At 37.0% G+C, this 13,940-nt stretch overlaps 1 protein-coding gene across 1 annotated transcript in view; it reads left to right on the top strand.

The window, feature by feature from the left end:
* The first annotated feature begins 2,067 nt into the window (after positions 1 to 2,067).
* TESK2 (testis associated actin remodelling kinase 2) overlaps positions 2,068 to 13,940 on the top strand; it is a 58,656-nt gene continuing 46,783 nt past the window's right edge. Inside the window, 2 exon segments of the mRNA XM_032218443.1 lie at positions 2,068 to 3,611; positions 8,051 to 8,350. Of these exon segments, the coding sequence (XP_032074334.1) occupies positions 8,129 to 8,350 (222 nt within the window). The 5' untranslated portion in view covers positions 2,068 to 3,611; positions 8,051 to 8,128.

The following is a 13,940-nucleotide window of genomic DNA, read 5'->3' on the forward strand; positions in this document are numbered from 1 at the left end:
TTCCTGGGCAAAAATTGCAGACACACACCCAATATGCTATCCTGGACAAATTTTACACTTTAATTAGAATATACTAATTTTACCTGAACATCATAAAAAGATTGGAAACCATTGCTCAATACTATTTCTGCCAAGTATTTTTTCCTATACAACAAACATTTTGAAGAATGCTTTTGGTTTTTAAGGAGGCCTTAGAGAATTCAGCAGAGCTGTGTTTTCTAGTTGACTCTGTGAATAAGCAATTATTTTAGATTTTCCAGTGCCATTTGTTTTCTATATTCCAAATAGGGAAAATTCATCCTACAAGAGCATTTGTGCCAAGCATCTACTTGGAAAATTATACAAGGCAGCCATAAAAATGGAAATATCATGTTTCCAAAATCTATGATCGTTTTGGGCCAACTGCCCATGTACAGGCTTTTTTCCTTCTTTTATTTTGTGTAGACAATATTTCTTTGCACATATCAGTTTATCAAATAATTGTTTCATTGATTTTGTAGTTACAAAGCAGAAAAAGCTCAGTTTAGCAGGTTTAAGCTTAACTAGTATTTGGATAGGAGACACTAGAGAATACCAGGGCTATAGATCAAAAATCTATCCCAGAAGGCAATGGTAAATCACTTTTGTACTATAGCCAGAAAAACAACATGGTGTTCGTGTATTTAAATAACTCATCAGCAGGAAATTTTTCTACCTGTTTCTAAATGGGATCTGGTCTTTCGGGCCCCATATGAATGACTGCAGCTCATTGAAAAGTGCTCTCCCACCCATTTTATTTTAAATTAAGCAACATGGACATATTTCTGGAACTGGTTTTCTTTTTAAGAAAAGCCTTGACCTGCAGCTACATGAAACATGTGCATCTCTTCTTTTAAAGAACTTTTCTTTCAGGTCTCTCCATTTCATGACAATGTCTATCAGGCTGGTATTTTGTTTTTCTATACAGTAACCAGTATTGTGTTGTTGAACAGAGAACTGATTGTACAGAACCAGAGCCAGATTTCACCAAGAGTCATCAGAACATAAGATTTGAGTGCTGAAAGGATTTTGCTTGTGCTGAGAAACTGACAATATTCCAATCAATAAAATCACACAATTTCTTCCAATGGGTAGTTCTACTGGCACAAATATGGAAATACTATACATTTAGACTTTGGTAAAATGGCTCAATGCCAAGAGGTATTTTTTTAGAAGTAACTGTACTGCATTATGGGCAATATATGATGGCTACCCTGTCCAGTTAAATAAAGGGTTTTCAAGGATTTACTTCTTTCAATCTGGAAAAAAAGCCCCTCCCCCCTTTTAGTTTATTATCAAAATTGGCAATTTTCTCAAAAAATAGAATAGAATAACAGAGTTGGAAGGGATCTTGGAGGTCTTCTAGTCCAACCCCCTGCTCAGGCAGGAAATCCTACACCACTTCAGACAAATGGACAAGAGCCGCGGTGGCGCAGTGGTTAGGGTGCAGTACTGCAGGCCACTTCAGCTGACTGTTATCTGCAGTTCAGCGATTCAAATCTCACTGGCTCAAGGTTGACTCAGCCTTCCATCCTTCCGAGATGGGTGAAATGAGGACCCAGACTGTGGGGGCAATATGCTGACTCTGTAAACCGCTTAGAGAGGGTTGAAAGCCCTATGAAGCGGTATATAAGTCTAACTGCTATTGCTATTGCTAAATGGATAACCAAGATCTTCTTAAAAACTTCCAGTGTTGGAGCATTCACAATTTCTGGAGGCAAGTTGTTCCACTGATTAATTGTTCTGTCAGGAAATTGATCCTTAGTTCTAAGTTGCTTCTCTCTTTAATTAGTTTCTACCCATTGCTTCTTGTTCTACCCTCAGGTGCTTTGGAGAATAGTTTGACTCCCTCTTATTTGTGGCAACCCCTGAGATATTGGAACACTGCCATCATGTCTCTCCTAGTCCTTCTTAATAATACGTTTACACTCCATTCCTAAGGCTGGAGAAACCAATTCAAAATTCAAGTTTTATTTTAAATTACTTTGAACATACACACACATATTCATAAAATGAGAAGTTGTATAAAATATTTTCTGAATAACAGACATGGGATGGTGATAAAAATGAAAGCCATTCAGGAAATAAAGCATTAATCTGAGAGAGTAATTATTAGGAAACCAATGGCTCCCTTCAGAGGCTGGAACAGTCAGAGGAATGGATACACCCACACTTTTCATCATGGCAAAACCGTGTTTGTAGTCACACCTATAACAGGTCTCCTGACTTCACCTCAAATAGAAGAGTCCTGTCTGTAGTTAAGGGGGTATAAATGGTGAAACAAGTATTATGACATTGTTGCACAAACTCCATACCTTTTACACACCTGCTGTGATATTGTACACTTATAAGGGCTGAGCTTGCCTTGTGATGGTGACACACATATTTAGCTATTTTGACAAAGCATTATTAGACTCTTTGTTTAATTTTGTGATTCAGTATGGAAGTCTTGAGGTATACCACTATAACGAATAATTTTTTAATTAGAAAACTCTCATTGGTATCTAGCCAGAAGAAACCTCCTTGGATGAAATGAACCCTGCTCCTTAAATGCCCCAATGCAAAAGACACCCCCAGTTTAAAGACACCGAGGAAGGTAAATCATGTGGTTAAAGCCATTTTCTCAGTAACTTTTTTTTAGTAAAAAGGAAGTTGTCCTGTGGTAATTTTGCTTTATTGCTGTTCTTGAGACACAGAGGACTTTCATGAATTATATCATTTCCAAAAACGATTAGTAGTTAGTGCGTGCGCATGCAACACTGTAGCCTGTTACAAAATCTGCCCCCCACCAAAAGACTCCGTGCAGCAAAATTAGGAAGTACTGTCTTGTGCAGCAGACAATTAACTCTGCCTCAGTTGACAGCTGAATTCTTCCCTCCTTGTGCAAACAATGTAGAATTATTTCATCCCTCGCTTTCAATGGCAAACTTATTCTCATTGGCTTGACATTCCGCAGTATTCCTCATCCGCTTTCAGTCGGAGTGTAACCCACACCAGCTCTCCCTTCGTCCCGCCCTTTCGCTTGCGCTCGCTCGGAACTGTTTGCTGCGCTGAAGTCAAACTGATCTGCCACTCAAGCTCTTCTCCCCCACACCCCTCTCTTAACCAAAGAGGAGACACAGACCGCGGCCGTGTTTGTGTGTCACTCTTCAATTCGATTAGCTACATTCCCTGTCCATCAAACAAGAAGCGCTCTCGATTGGTGGAAATCCGCAGGCAGGTCCCGCCCTTCTTCGCCCTGTGGTGGCCTCCAGCCAGCTCTGGCGATTTACTTTGAGCAGTAGGGTCCACGGAATTCAGCTGGGCGCGCGCCCGTCCTTTCTTTGCTCTGTGCTGCGAACTAGGTGGGGGGACAGAGGCAGGGGGGAAGGGCCCTCGGCTGCTGCGGCCCAGATTTGTGTAACTGGTTCTTCTGGAAAGCGACCAGTTGCTCCCTTCCGTGTCTCATTACCCTGCCTGGGGTATTTACCGCGGAGCATTAGACCGTTTACCCCGGTGCGTCGCGCTTCCACTGTCCTCCTGGAAGGCCTGGGAATATGAGCTGTCCCTTGGAGTGCGGGACGCGCCGCCCCTCTTCCTCCTCTTCGAGGCAGGTAAAAGCAGCAGACCGGCAGGGCGAATCGCAGTGCCCACTGTCGAGGCGGAGGGGAGAAAAAAAAGGGGGAGGGGGGTCTTTCTCAAGGTGTGGAGCCAAAGGGAAAAGAAAGCGGGGCTGGATGGACTCTGAGCCAAGCAGTAGCGAATGCCTATATGTGTGAGGGCGCGCGCGCGCGCCTCCCTAAATTTTGCATGCCGACGTTAACAGAAGCGTGAAGATCCGGGTGACTTCCTGGAGGTCAATACACGAAGAATAGGACTTAGATTTACCCATAGTTTCTAGAGATACTAATGTCAGTGCTCTGATGGGAGCATGCATAGAGGTAGTACACTATACTTTAGCAAAACTTTGTGTAAGTTGTCAGCGGGCCTCTACGTTATGCCCTAAAAAGCGATACCAGGCAACTGCCTAATCAAAAATGGAGTTTCTGACCTGGATGGAGGCTGTTGTGGATAGGCAAAAGAATAACTTCCTTATCTTTACCTCTCTCTCTCTTTTTAACCTGTATCTGTTGCACACAGTAATGTTTTGCTTGGCTACTTTCTCATTTAGGAACCATTAAATCTTACTGTGTATTATTAAATAGATCTTCTTTCAGTAGGTGTTTTGAAATTATAGAGTGGATACTATTAAGTGTCGCTGAGTCTTTTAAAGATTTGTGGCTTTGGCTTAGGGTTTTTATTCAATATGTGAATGGAAATGTTAATTGGAAGGAGTTTTATTTTGCTTCCTTTAGGTTGCACAGGGATTTATTTGTGCATCTATTTTGAGATTCTTTAAATTACTGCAGTCTGCTGCTTCTATAATATTCTTAGAATATGGCAGGGTAATGTGCTTTTTGTGGATATAATTGGTGGAATTATCTCTTATATATTAAAAATCTGCCCTTCATAGGAATACAAGCATGATTTCAGGAGAGAAGCAGCTTTCATGCCTGTTGGATGGTTTTCAGTATTGTTAGACAACAGGTGCCATTATTATTAGGGAAGGCTATATAGACTGATAAATGTGAATTTGTGATAATCTGATTTTGGACATGTCTGATTTACTTTTTATAAATAACCTCATAAACTATTGCTGTCTTTAAATTGATAAAATAAGATCAAATATTTGGACTAGTTTCATATTTGAAACTTAACTGATCAGTAGTCTAAAATATTTTCCAAACCTGATGCTCTTTTCAATTCTTGGCCAAAAAGCTTTTTTTCAGCTTCATCATGGTACAGAGTTCTAATCCCCATTTAGCACTAAAACTGTATTTTCCCCATGTTGAAAAGAGTCTATGGTGTTGACAGGTGTGAAAAAAGATACAACATATTTTAATAGACTCTGCTAAGTATAAAAATGTTCCCAATTTAGAAAAGAAAATGGCATGAATATTTATGGAAAAGTATATGGATTGCTAAGGCTTTTAGTATATTATATTTTATAAATTACAGTAAAGGTATTAAAATGGTGCTGACATAAGAAAAGGAATGTGTTATGCATTAATGATGCCATAGACTTTGTACACTTATCATGAAAAGTACAGTATGCGTTTTACAAATTAGCTAGTAGTCATCAAGGCATTAGTCTAAAAATGGGGAGATGGTGAGGTCTAGTTTTTCTTTACGCACAAAGGCAAAACCTTGGGGTAGTCACTCTTTCTGTGTTCTAGGAAGCCAGCAATGGCCACTTCCCAAAAATCACTTCCAAAGAAAAAACTTGCCAAGAAAAACTGCAGGGACTAATTCAGATAGTTGCCAGGAGCCAAAACAGGCTCAAACACACCTCCCCCAAATAAAATAAAAACAGACCTTTTGGAAAACTTTTATGTTTTTATTAAACATTAAAATGATAAATATAAAAAAAAAAACAAAAAATGAGTGACTAAAGTCATGCTTTTATAATTTTCTAGAATATTATAATTAGTTGTAAAAAATTGAAAGTATTATATCATTCTACCAAACTAAAATATAGTTTTCTTTTGCAACATTTTGCTGTGTAAACCTTATTTTCTTATAAAAGAAGTCCTACATTTTTATGAAGATCAAGCTAGTAGTGAGAGATTAAGATAGGTATCAGAGAAGATCAAATTGGTTTAATTTATCACTTAACTGTAGTCAAGAATTCCATGAAGTATAGAAAATAACATATTTGTTATGAAGTGATACAGCATCATACAGCATCAGGTTCGCATGTGCTGAATCTTCTACAAAGTATTCTAGATGCTACCTACCTTCTCTTCTTCTATTTAGACCATACAGTCTATCCCTTTTTTTTCAAGTCTGATGTCAAAACTGATGCTAGCCAGGAGGTTCATAGTGGTTGAGATGTTATGTTAGGTTAATTTCCTAGACTATGCAAGAAATTTGGGGTGAGTCTGGGATTCATCTGTAATTAAGAAATTCCCATCTGACTCAATTGGAGATTTCTCTACCAATGTATTTTGTTGCAAAAAAAGAGGAGACCTTGAGAAATACACCAATTATTTACATTTGACCCCTGGGTAGAGTTCTTTAAAACAGCTAAGTTGGAAGTTGCTGAAAGTGTCATTTCTTCAGTTCTTAGCTTTGAATCCTAGTTCTCCTGGCCTTGCCTTATTTGTAACTTGAACTTTCAGTCATCTAAACTGGACTACAGACTTTGTTTCCAAATTATTTCATCATGCTTTGATCTGGCTACCTCTGTAACTATTTCTTGGGTTAATTAATTCCAATCTGATACCATTTATGCTTTTGATGATTTGGTAATCTCATTTAATTGAACACATCTAGATGTACTGTCATCTTATAAATATGGAATCATATTTGAACAAGCTGATCAAACAACAGTATAATTGCTTTGCTTATTATATTTTGGTATCCTATCCTTTCAGAGAGTTTAGAAAGTGATAGTTCTTTTTTCCAATAATGTTGTGATAAATGAGGGCCCATAACATATTCAGCACATTGCTATCAGAATGGGGAAATAACTTTATATCTAATGATTCACACCCAATTTCTTATCTAATATAGTGACAACTATGTTAATGGAAAACAATTTTAAATCAATATGAGTACAGAATACTGATAATTTTGAACACTATGAACAAGATATTACTGTAAATTCAACTCTTCAATTCAGATGTACAGGTAGTCCTTGACTTACAACCACAATTGAGCTCAAAATCTATGTTGCTAAGTGAGAAAATTGTTAAGTGAGTTTTGCCCCATTTTATTTTTCTTGCCACTTTTGTTAAGTGAATCACTTGCAAGATGTTAAATTAGTAACATGGTTGTTAAATGGATCTGGTTTCTCCATTGACTTTGCTTGTCAGAAGGTTGCAAAATATGATCACATGACTCTGGGACACTGCAACCCTCATAAATGTGAGACAGTTGTCAAGCATCAAAATGTAATCACGTGACAAACGGTCATAAATGCGAAAAATGGTCATAAGTCATTTTTTTCAGTCTGTTGTAACTTTGAACGGTCACTAAGCAAACTGTTGTAAGTTGAGGACTATCTGTATTGAGGCTGAAGCTCCCAGCCAGCATAAGCAACTCTGAGATTGTTCCAGCATCTCTGGAATATCCTCATTAGTGATGGTATATGCAGTGTATGATTCAAGTGCCATTTCTATTCTAGTAGTATAAGGCAAAGAACGAATTTTGGTTTTTTAAACAAACAAACCTCTAAGAAGAAAGGACTACCGTGTTAGTGCAAAGCCATAGAGAAATACTGGCAACTACATTCGTCTGACATGGTTCTAGATTATAGTTAAAACCTGCATGTTTCTGGCGGTCCTGCAAGAATGAATGAATTACTATATATGTGTGTGTGTATGTGTGCACTAGTAAATGGTTCTTATTTAAAATATTTTGGCTGGGGGAAAGCACATATCTGAACTCCATCTAAAGGGGGAATACCTGGGCAAGTTACTTTGTTCTGGCTTTTCTTTGGTAACAGATGAAATATTTGTATCGTGAAACTGTTTATAATGAATTTGTACTAAGCTACTGTGCAGTATAGATAGTTGATAGCCAATTGACAGGACAATTCAGATGGAAAAATAGGCTGATCTAATCAATCACTATTTTTAATTGTTGAATTAACTCTTTGGAGTGCTAGTGCTTGACAGCCTTTACATCTACAAATGTTTAGCAAAAGTTTTAACATATTGTACAAATGCTAGTTGTGGATGAAATTATTCCATATCTCCACTACCCGCAACAATTTACTAAATCATTTACACAGTCAATGTGTATTGATATCTAAATGGAAAAAAATAATTTGTGGAACCTCCTCCTCTGGTCTCCTGGACTCCCTTATTATTTGATTAAAAGTCTTGAATAATCAAATTTTCTTTGTTCTTTTTCATCTTAATTTGTCCCATGTAAATTACACACATTTTTTTTAATAAGAGAAGCTTAGAAAAAGAAAATAATACATTGATGTATTTTTCATTATTAGTATTTATCCAGAGGAAAGAAACAGACATCGACCACTTAAGATGTGAAAGGTGCTCTTCTAAAGGATTGTTTTTACAAAATGGATCGGAGTAAGCGAAATTCAATAGCAGGATTCCCACCACGTTTAGAGCGCATTGAAGATTTTGATGGAGGTGGCGGAAGTGATGGGACCATGTCCCAGATGGGCAGAGTTTGGACTTCTTCATATAAAGCCTTGATAAGTGCCTTTTCAAGACTTACAAGACTTGATGACTTCTCCTGTGAGAAAATAGGATCTGGTTTCTTCTCTGAGGTATTCAAGGTGAGTAATAACTTCTCCATATCTTCTCTTTAATTGGAGGAAAACATAATGAATGTTCTGTATAATATATAGCGTTACTGTATTTGACTGCAGAAATACATATGACCATTAATGGTGGCAAATCTTTTGCTGCCGTGAGTTTTTTTGTTTTTGCATCCTCATTGAAAAGTTTTAAATATGAAAAATTAATTGTGTGTCAAAGATTCTAAATGAAATGGTTTAAAAACTTTGTTGAATAATTTATCCACATTATTTTTAGAAACATATATGGTACATTTTATTTACCTGTTTAACCTTCCTTTTTCCAAATAGAACCAATGATTTGAATAAAAAAATAAAGTAGCAAACATATAAATATACAGACCAAAAATGATATGTTAAAATGTAAATGGAGAATACAGTATGTTTGTATTTTAAAAAGCCATAAAGGAGTTTTTAAAATGCATTTTGAAGGCATCTAATATAGGATTCAGGTAGGCTTCCTTCAAGACAGAATTCCACCCCTCAAAAATATCAAAATGATTGCTCATCAGCTCCTCCCAACTGTAAGGTTTGCTATGGATTGTGACTGCTAATGAGGTTCAGACTTATAGTTACCGCTGCTTCACTATAGAAAACAAAGTAATAGACAGTGGTATCCAATACCTGCAGTTATTTTCTTAATTCATGCTCCTTAATTTACCAGAAAACTAGAAAAAGTGGAGATACACAATCAATATTCTGATTTTAAATGTGTATATTCAACTTTATTGCTACATTAGTTTTCACAAACATTCTGTGTGGTCAAAATTCAAAGTGTAAAGCCAGGTTAAATAAGTTGCCTTTGATTTTTGACTTTTAAGTTTATTTTTTAATAAGGTAACCATTGCAGGACCATTCATTGACACAGACAATTAAACTCTGTTTATCTAAGGATAATTTGAAAATAAAGCCACATTTACTATTCATTTTCTAGATGGTGGATGGGTGTTTATACAACATGCCTATCCAGGTTTTTAATTAAGTAAGAGTAAGAGACCCACTCAGGAGATCTCGGTCCTTTTGATATTCTAGGCACTGTAGTAGATAAACTTTTCAGGCTTGCTTTAAAAAAAATCCATCCCCATCCCCAGGCTGGATTTACACATGGTGAGACCCTAAGCTAAGCTATTTGGCAAGTACTAACAGATACTAAGGCTGTGTAGAATTCAACTTACATTACGCAACTTCTGCTAGCAAGATGCGTAACAAATTTGTGGTGGCATGGAGAAGGCCCAGTACAGAAGGTATGAATGCAAAAATAAATTGATCAGGATCATGTTATGGCTTAATTTAGGAGACTTTCAGATATGAAATTAGAATAAAACTGTAAAACATGGGGAAAAAACCCTGAAATTTTGAGAGATCTCTTCAGACTCCAAGGTCCTAAGATATAGCTTGTTTATTTTAAATCTGTCCCTGTGCATCCTAAATGGTATGGATGTCATGTTCTGAATGGTGGAATATTAACTGTTCTTCAGTTAAACTAAAAGCAATGGAGACAATTGCAGGAAGAATTAAAATTATAGATATTCCTGCTCACTGACTCTGTGTTTGAGAACTTGGAAAGAGGAGTTGGTCATTCCTTAACTCTTCTGTCTGGGTTTGAATAACACGTGAGACAGTGTTCAGATGAATTAAACATACTATAAGAATGATTGCCACTTATAACGAAGACTCCCTGTTATAAACCCAGTAACGTTTCAGGAGTCATTTTGGGTGACATGCTGTGGCTTGAGTTATCATGTGAACAAGCCCATTGAATAAGATGTGATGAGAAATACATGAATATTATCCAATAATTGGCTGATGTTGTACTCTTCCCTTTTAGCTGTCTATTTTAGATACTTAAGAACATGTAGTGTTTATTTTCTAAGGGGTCACATCCCAGATAGGAAGGTTTTGTAGTCTGGAAAATTAGTTTCTTTGTGGCTAATTCACAGAAATAAGCTCTGTGTGGTCAAACTTACAAGGAGAGATCTGTTAGAAGCAAAAAAAAAGTACAGTTGATAGATATCCTGCTGTCAAAATGCATTGCAATTCATTAAAACTTGCTATATTAGGACAGTAGAGAAAGAAATACCTGGAGTTTATGCTTTAAATATTTAGAATGGCTAGATTTAAGACTAAATGATTTTTATTATAACTTGATCTATATTTAATTCTAATGTTAGTTAAGTTGGGCCTTTAATTATTCTATGCTAAGATTGTCATATTAATGTATTTCAGAAAATGTTACCGTTTGAATAATAGTTCAATCTTCCTTTATTAAAAGCATTTTAATATATTTTATCATAGTTATGTGACCTTGCTGTAGTCTGTCCTGCTGCTATATATAATGAAGGAAAAATAATTTCGAAGCAACCTAGCTGTAAAAATGAGACCGTAGTATTTCATCTGTTTGTATTCTGATATTTAGTATAAACCACAGCCTAATCTTCTGTGAAAAGGGAAGAGGAAGAATACAGTAGAAAACGACTGTGGCGAATAAAGATATGAGAAAGGAAACAAATAAATAGGAAAGATAAAGTAGCAGCTGCAGAATAATCATATGACATAGAAAACCTAAGATAAGCAATACATTTCCCAAATCCAAAGAATTTCATTGTATGCATTAGTGTTTTTTAATCTGGCTCTTTTAAGGCTGATCTTTAAAATGTGAGATAAAATTAAATAAAAGCCTTTAGTTTACATACTGTACATATATACACACGCACACGCACACTATATACAGTCTCTCTCTCTCTCTTTTTTCTACACACACATACACACACACGTTTGTATATATGTATGTAATTAACTGAGGGAATATTATGTTGACTTAAATGACTATGAAAACTATTGCCTTATTTTAAGTTTGCCAAGAGAACTCCCTCCCCAATCCAACCACTATTATAAGAACTTATGAATTTAAACCTCATGCAATAATAATTCAAATTTGATAAGTGTTTAATTGTAAACCTCCTGTTTAAATGTCAGTTTTTTCACATTCAGTTGATTCTAGTAATCAGTTCTAGGAAACAAATACCTTGCATTTCTTACCAAATTTAATTTAATACCATAGATGCTAATAGGGGATGGTATGAGGAGATTTCATTTTGGCAGTTAGAACATGTGGTTTATTGATGTAAACATTGTGTAGCCACAGTTCCTTGCTGCTTGTGCAAATTTCTATGAATTAACTGGAAGTATATACTGTACTTCCTCTTACTATATATATAATGTGTGTGTGTGTGTGTGTGTGTGTGTGTTATATTTGTGCTGATAAATAAATAAAGGGAGACTAGTATAGATCTATTTCAAGCTATTTAGCTCTCATCAGCTAGCCATACCCTTACTGGTGTGTGTGTGTGTGTATGTGTGTGTGTATATGTATGTACACGGTAAATATATACATACATACACACACACACATACACACACACACACACACACACACACACACACACACACACATAGTGTGTTAGTATGTAGGTCTCTAGTTATTCGGGTTTTGCTCCTGGAAGCACCGAGCCTGAAGATGACGAATGAGACTTTGTCGAAACGTTGCCATGACATCTCCAATTTTACGCGGGAGAAAACCTGAATAACTAGAGACCTACATACACACACACACACACACACACACACACACACTATATTTTTCGGAGTATAAGATGCACCGGAGTATAAGACACACCACGGTTTTGAAGAGGCAAGTTTAAAAAAAAAGTAGCTAGGTAGATAAAGGGAGAGAGAGAGAGAGAGAGAGAAATAGAGATAGAGATAGATAGAGAAATACAGTAGGTAGGGAGAGAGAGAGAGACTGTAGGTAGGTAGGTAGAGGGATATAGAGAGAGGAATAGAAAGAGAGAGAGATACAGTAGATAGGTGGTGTTAGATTTTAGCAACTGTTATAATGGTTTCCACCAAGGTCCTCTGTTCCGGCGGGAACAGAGGTTGAAGGGTCTGACAGCTCCCTATAAAAGGGCTGCTGTCAGACTGAACCTTTACTGGATTGTTCATAGTTGTTCTGTTACCCATAAAGAGTTGTTGTTGCCCAAGCCTGAGTGTGCCTTTCCTTTACCCAATCTGACAGGTAGGGAGAGAGAGAGAATAGGTAGGTAGAGGGAGAGGGAGAGAAATACAGTAGATAGGTAGGGAGAGAGAGAGTAGGTAGGTAGAGGGATAGAGAGAGAGAATAGAAAGAGAGAGAAATATAGTAGATAGTAGTGAGGAAGGGAGAGTAGGTAGGTAGGGAGATAGAGGGAGAGAAATACAGTAGGTAGGTAGGTAGGGAGAGAGAGGGACAGAGGTAAAGAGAGAAATACAGTAGGTAGGTAGGGAGAGAGAGAGTAGGTAGGTGGAGGGATAGAGAGAGAGAGAGGGATAGATAGAGTAGGTAGGTAGGGAGAGAGGGCTAGGTAGGTAGGTAGAGGGAGAGAGAGAGAGAAATACAGTAGATAGGTAGAGAGAGAGAGTAGGTAGGTAGGTAGGTACCTGTTTCCAGGTATACTTATCCATTTGCTGGAGAAGGAAATCGCTGACAACCTGCAGCACCTAACTTTGTTCCTGCTGGTACAGCATTTGATCCACGTAATTCTCATCAATCAGTTAAAGAGCTTTCCAAAAGGGGAAAAAAAGTTTTTGCACTTTGCAAACCACCCCAAAAAGGCCCGTTTTTCAAAAAATGGGCCCGTTTTTTGTAAAAAAATATACGCATGCGTAGCCTTATGGAGGCTTATAGAGTGCTGCTGGTGGCTTGGGGGGGGGGAAATGGCTCATTTTGTGCTTATTTCTGCCCTCCCCAGTCCCCAGGAGGTCTCTGAAAGCCTCCATAAGGGTATGCACGGCCATTTTGATGAAGGGGCGGGACTTCGGGAAGGCAAAAAATGCTGTTTTCATTGTATAAGATGCACCCAGATTTTCAGTCTCTCTTTTTTTTGAAGAAAAAAGGTGCGTCTTATACTCTGAAAAATATGGTAATTTGCAAACAAGGAGACACTTTTTTCAGAGTTCTCTGTGTTGTATTGTTCTAGACTAATTAATTGAAGTTGGGTTCTGTTGTAATCCAATATCTCAGTATTTTTAGTGAAACTTAAGTTATATCAATTTATTCTATATCTAAACGTGTGTACTGTCAGTTTTAATTACACGCAACAATATGTTAAACAGAATGTGTAGATTATTTAAAAAACTATTTAGAGTATTTTTGCCTCTTTGTTGGTTGCAGTATATGCATCTGCTGGCAAAGCTTAATGCTTCTTTTAAATTATCACTACTGTAGTAGATAAATATTTATATCTCAGTTTGATTTAGTTTGAAAAAAATACCCATTTTCCTAACTATAGACTTCCAAAATAACTTCCTTTCAGAGGCATTGATCTTGGCATTTGGTCTCAAGGGAGAGGCTCAGTAGTTAATAGGTTTGTATTGTACATCATCATTTAGAATTAACATCAAATCGTAATGGAAGAGTAAGTGATTGCAGTAGAAATGATTTAATGATAACATAACCTGTGGCTTTTATTTCCTGGTTAAAATAATTATGTACTGTAAGCAGCTCAGAGAGCTACCTTGAACAGCAAGATAG

Source organism: Thamnophis elegans, chromosome 5, assembly GCF_009769535.1.
Source record: "Thamnophis elegans isolate rThaEle1 chromosome 5, rThaEle1.pri, whole genome shotgun sequence".
In the NCBI taxonomy this organism is placed as follows: Eukaryota; Metazoa; Chordata; class Lepidosauria; order Squamata; family Colubridae; genus Thamnophis; species Thamnophis elegans.